At 34.3% G+C, this 5,891-nt stretch overlaps 1 protein-coding gene across 1 annotated transcript; it reads right to left on the bottom strand.

The window, feature by feature from the left end:
• Nucleotides 1–1,833: 1,833 nt before the first annotated feature.
• On the bottom strand, nucleotides 1,834–5,125 carry LOC107921716 (vacuolar cation/proton exchanger 5). The gene is made up of 12 exons (XM_041087076.1): nucleotides 4,604–5,125; nucleotides 4,214–4,465; nucleotides 4,031–4,098; nucleotides 3,878–3,906; nucleotides 3,606–3,796; nucleotides 3,327–3,521; nucleotides 3,083–3,250; nucleotides 2,879–2,995; nucleotides 2,744–2,797; nucleotides 2,479–2,595; nucleotides 2,230–2,324; nucleotides 1,834–2,123 (listed from the first exon to the last, which is right to left on the bottom strand). Coding segments are annotated over exons 1-12 (1,335 nt in total). The 5' UTR covers nucleotides 4,652–5,125; the 3' UTR covers nucleotides 1,834–2,122.
• Between the last annotated feature and the right edge of the window lie 766 nt (nucleotides 5,126–5,891).

Genomic DNA, 5,891 nt, shown 5'->3' with positions numbered 1-5,891 from the left:
TTAACATTAAATGGTCATCTAAAAATGCATTAAGAATGAAGTAAAAACTTGTTATTTTCAGCACTTATCACCAACAAGATGTTGCCTCGAAAGAAAAACTTTCATTTAAGAGGAAACAAACTATTGTTAGATGAATGTCTTCTACACAAGAGTCATCAGTGACAGACCCATCGGTTACAGTGTGAACTAAATGTTTATTTGTTAACGTTTTGAGCTTGTGTAAACTTGCCTATTCCTGCTACTAATTTCTTAACTTAGGTAGATTGTTTTTTGTAAATTTGCCTATGGTTGCTACTGTTATCTAAACTTAGGCATATAGTTACTGAATTTTTTTTATAAATTTGTCTACAATTCAAATGTATTCAATTGTATTGAATTGTAGACAAATTTGACAATAGTTTGCCCTTCTTTTTGTAAATAGTTTCGCCTTAATTTATGAATGAAGTTTAATGCCGACCATGTTTTTGTACTTCTTTTTTCATTTGTTTTGTCTCTTCTATCATTCTACCATTTGATCCATGCAATATAAAAAAATAAAAAACAATAACTAAATACTCTTTCAAGTCTTAAAAGAAGATTAAACATTAGAAAATCCAATGAAATGAAATACAAATGTATGATATTGGCATTAGCCTTTCAACTTTTAAGTTTGTAAGCAAACTAATACCCTTTACAAACCATGACATTTAGGTCTATAAGCTTCCACTCACCATGAAAGAATACTCTCTCAATACCAACAGTCACATAAACAGGTTTTCAGTGTTAACAACAACACCAACTATCACATAAGCTAATTTTTCATTTCAAAAACAACAATAATATTACAAATAACAACACCAAATCCCATGTTTTTCTCTCCCTCCTCCTTGTATCCTCCAATGTCCTCATTTTTTTCAAAAGACTCAACAACACAATTCGTGAACGGGGCGTCAATGGTGGATTAAATCAGGCGAAAAACGGCATAGATTTTGAAACTCACTCCCATACTTTTTACACCCAAAAACACCTCCTGCATGGGTTATCATTGGACTAAGTCGTATTTAAATTGGTTGGGTTTCCACAATAGCACACCCGAATCACGGTCAGCATCTCCACTTTTCTGTTCTTCTTCTCCTCTTCTTCTTCCTTTTCTATTCTCTTATACTGTCTAAACCCTAAAGTGGTGCTAAAAAGGGTTGTTTAAATTATGATGAACCCAAAAATGGTGGTGCAGAGATTTGTGAATTCTTGCACCATTGCTCTAAAATTCATTGTGTCGGTGGTGAGACTTGTTCTCATCCTTCGAGAATATGATGAACCCAAGATTCCATAAGTGATCAGACTCCTTGCATATTGAAGGGGTTTATCTCAATACAAAGGTAATCTCGAGCTAAGTTTTAAACTTTGGATTGGAGCTTTAACATCTTACGGGCTTTTATTGAAGCATAGCTGACTAGAGGACAAGGGATGAAGTAGGCTTTCCATTGACAAAGTTTATTAACGGAGGAGATGCCGGAATAGGATGGATTTGACGATGACTACGATTCAGAGTGGTTAAGTTTGCAACAAAGCAGAGAAAATTTTCATTTTAGAATGAGACTTCTATGACCTAAATGGAGAACATAAGAGAAAGTTCTTTTTTTCTTAATTCAAAGAAGAATGTAGCAGCACTATATCTAAGAAACTCATTTTCGCTTACAAAGAATGGACTCTTTGGGGGGGGGGGGGGGGAGAAAGTACTTTAAGCAAATTTGTGGAGGGGTATGAGGAAAAAAAAACCCAAAAATATTTTACCTCAAAGAGTTGGGACTTAAAGAAATCTGAAGAATTTTTCAGAAGAAAATGAGAAGTTTGTTTTAAAAATATAAAATATTTTATCTTTTATTTTGTACAATTATATTTTAATTTCAAATTAATTATACACATAAAAGTTAAACATAAAAGTCTAAATTTAATTATTATATATATATTAACCAACAAGCACCAGCTAAGTAAACTCCAGTGAAATGATAGTTGCATCAGACGTAGCATCCACTGCTTAGAAATGAACATTCACTTCTGTCTTCTTGTATTTCTAGGTTTCAGAATTCTACTATAATACCACTGCTTCAATTCCTGCTGCTTGCTTACTAGTAAGGATGTATCTGCAAAATTCAATTAGTCTGTTAAAGCATGTATGCTTCATGCATGGGCATGGGAGTGGCCATGGCTCATGGGATCAATTCTAATATATAATAAGTAATAACTAACCAGGAGGAAGGGTCTTCATGTACAAAATAGCTTGCAGCCACTAAGACATAGCAGAAAAGAAGCATTAGACCTTTGAAGTAATTAGAAGTTCCTTCCTGCAAATTGCAAGTGCAAATATGTATGTCATAATAATATCTTAATTTCTAGCCCATAACTTCACTTTACCTTGCTCTTCTCTCTTCAAAAGTTGCATCTTTTTTCTTTAACATTTATTTTCTCATTTAGTTCTTCACATACATACATACTTACCTGCATCATGAAAGCTACAAATAGAACAGTCATGAACAGAGTTGCTGTCTCGAAAAGTTGAAAGTTCAAGTCCAGAGGTCGCCCAAATATCCATCCAACTACCACACAGAAGGGAATCTGTGGAAAATCGATAAAAACCAATAACAAAAATTTCAGGATACCTGTGTCTGTATATATATAATATGTGTGTATATATAGTAAGTGTATTTATATGTAGTGGATGTATATCAATACGAAAAGAAGCCTATCAAAAGAAAACACCTACTATAAACATAGAAATCTGAGTTGATGACCCTATTGCCACTCCCAAGGACACATCCTGCAGGAAAAAAATATTTATGTGGAAAATGATTCGGTATACACAAATTAAGTTTTAGAAATGAGAAAATAAATCCCTTACAAGTTTGTCTTTCATGGCAAACATGACTGAAGTAGTAACTGCTGCTGTGTTTCCTCCTATTGGAAGCAAGATAACACTAATGAAAGCAACTGGTACACCCCATGCAAGAGATGTTCCCTGAAAAAGGAAAAACAATATATACATACATCCATACATAGCTAATAAGAGAAATTAAAGCAAGAGGAAGGTGAAGGCTTATATTACCTCAATGGCATCAACCAGATAGCCCGAAAGGATAGATATTGCAGCTGCTGTAATTCCAAGCCAGATCACTGATTCCCATTTAGAAATTTCAGGAGCTGCTTCTCCTTCTTCGTCTTGGTCTTGGTCTTGGTCATCAGAATATAAGATCTCTCCATGCTGATTTCCTTCCTGATTTCATGTCGTTTGTCAAAACCAGTAATTAAAAACGTGAAAAGAATGGGAAGGATCTATGATGGATGATCACCAGATGTTTTATATTCTTTAACTGGAAAATGATAGAGGCAACATAGGCTAGAAGCAGGACACAACTGCTAACTCTTGAAAGAGCCAACTCTGATACCCCTAAGTGCACTTCAGTGCCTGTGCTGTGTAGGGATGCTGGGAATAGTAGCCCCATCACTGCCATCAACAGCAGTCCAGAATCCACAACAGCAGTTGCCTGCTTTGGGATTGGGAGGAACATGTTAAAATTAAAATGAACAAACAAAATTCATAAGGAGTAATAGAGGGAGATATTACCAACCTTGTTGAAAACCTGCTCCTTTCTAACAATTCCACCGGAGAAGAATGCAATCCCCAGAACGAACAACAAGTTGGACAAAAGTGAGCCAAGCAATGACAGCTGAACTACACGAATCCTTCCTGTTCGTAGCGCATAAATCGATATAATAAGTTCTGTCGCATTCCCAAATGTAGCATTCAGAAGTCCCCCAACTGCAAATATGGTTTCAAAATTTAAGTTCATCGATGGTTAGAATAAACATTATATATGCATAATATAAACAATATACGTACGTGTAGGTCCACTGTAAAATGCCAACTGCCTAAAATGAGAGGAGAGCAACGAATGTTAGCTGAGGCTGAACTATAAAAAGAACCTCTCTGATATTAAAATAAAATAGTTGGTAATACTTAAAAGAGGGAATTAAGCTGTGTACGAGTCCTTACTCTGTAGTATAGCCCAACCGCTCAGCCAACGGCATTATACCCAATAAGCCAAGGATAAAGACCCAACCCTGTGAATTAATGTGATCCATATATGTATATACACATTGACTTAACAACAATATAGGAATGCATATATGTAAAGGAAAGTGTATAATAAACAAATGAGTACATAAAACTACTCACGTTTTGATTCGTCTTTTTCTGGACAAAGATTGCTAGAGGTCCAAAGGGAATTAGCAAGTTGAACTTCTTCGATAAAATAACAGTGTATATACTCTTATATATGACAGTCCCTATAGTTTTCCTATCACCTGCTCCCTCCAAACCAACAGAAAATGCTTGTATTCGTCGCTGTTGTGCGTCAACTTCTCTTATTTCTGGATCGTCAATGTCATCAACCACATGAATTCCTGTTTCATCTGCTGATTCCATCTCCTACATTAATTAGTTAATTAGAAATCAACTTAAAACCACCTCAGCTACCCTGAACTCAATATGTCTGCATTAAAAAGGTTTGAATCCAATACAATGCAAGGATATGACGAATTAATTAATTGAAAGAAAATAACTTACTTCAAAATTGGACTTCACCCTTAATATTTGCAGCTTGTAATCCATCATCTTGTATTAAAATAAATTAGTTCTCAATCCCCACTGACAGAAAGGGCTTCCTTAATTCATGTGCTAGCTTCAGTTTCTTGGTTTCTTGTTTAGTTCACATCAATGAATATATAGGTATATATATGTCTAATTTTTTTTCCATTTTCGAACACGACTCAATGTGTTTCTCAGATCATTTAAGTTAAATAACCAGAAATATAATATGTATGTATAGCATGTTTATATGCTGTAAGATAATCCAAAAGTTGTTCAACAAAGCAAGCTTTCGAATTTAGTTACTAATTCCTCAATTAAACTTTGTTCAACAATTCAATCCAAAAATATTAGGACCTCAAAATGCAATCTTAAAGGGATAAATTAACTACACAACGATAATCAAAAGCTAGCATGCTTAATTATAAAAAGAGAATAGTTCTAGTTAAACGCAGTAAGAAATTTCTTTTTCTTTTTTTTTCTTTTTTTTGCCTTCTTTTCTCTCAATTTTACAGTTTCAAGTGCACAAATTGCAAGCCACATGTTTCCTAATGTTACTCCTACTCAAACTCAAACTTAACTCACTTCCTAAAATATGCACCCTTTATCGTTATCTTGCTGAATGATTCAACCCTTATAAAGGCAAAAGTACTGATCAAGTGTGGTACGTAGTTATGTGGAACCACTTCATGGATCCATGAATAGATTGTCACAAAATGTAGTTTCCAGTGAGCAATATCCACAGCCACTTTAATAACCTATATTTATAGCTGGTTATGCACCATATGCAAGACATGCATGTGTCACGGGTTGCGGATCAAAACCCGTGACGAATGCATATATAAAATCTTATGGAGGTCAATTAATTAAATGGAGCTCATTCGATTCACTTAAATTAATCCGATTTGTGGAACATGTGGAAAAACACATCTACTTAGAGTCCTGTTAGCCCAATAAAGCAATTAAAGAAAAACTAGGGTTGTCAAAGTAAATATGGAAAATAATCTTAGAAGATTTGATTTGTAATCTTAGAGGATTGTGGGAATCCTTCAAGAATCTCATTTGTAGATTAGCTTCAATCTCGACAGTCAATGTAAATTAAACTTTATTGTTGAATTTAAGGGAGTTTAACTATAAATACAGGTTTTTCCCCTTATTTGTAATCATCTCATTGTATCACATTTATTACTTCACTTCATTCTTAAATAATAAAATACTTTGAGAGCATTTTCTCAAACACTTAATGTGTTATTGTTTTCTTGTGACT

Source organism: Gossypium hirsutum, chromosome D01 (genome assembly GCF_007990345.1).
Source record: "Gossypium hirsutum isolate 1008001.06 chromosome D01, Gossypium_hirsutum_v2.1, whole genome shotgun sequence".
Lineage (NCBI taxonomy): Eukaryota > Viridiplantae > Streptophyta > Magnoliopsida > Malvales > Malvaceae > Gossypium > Gossypium hirsutum.
This window is presented reverse-complemented; position numbering and strand designations above follow the sequence as displayed.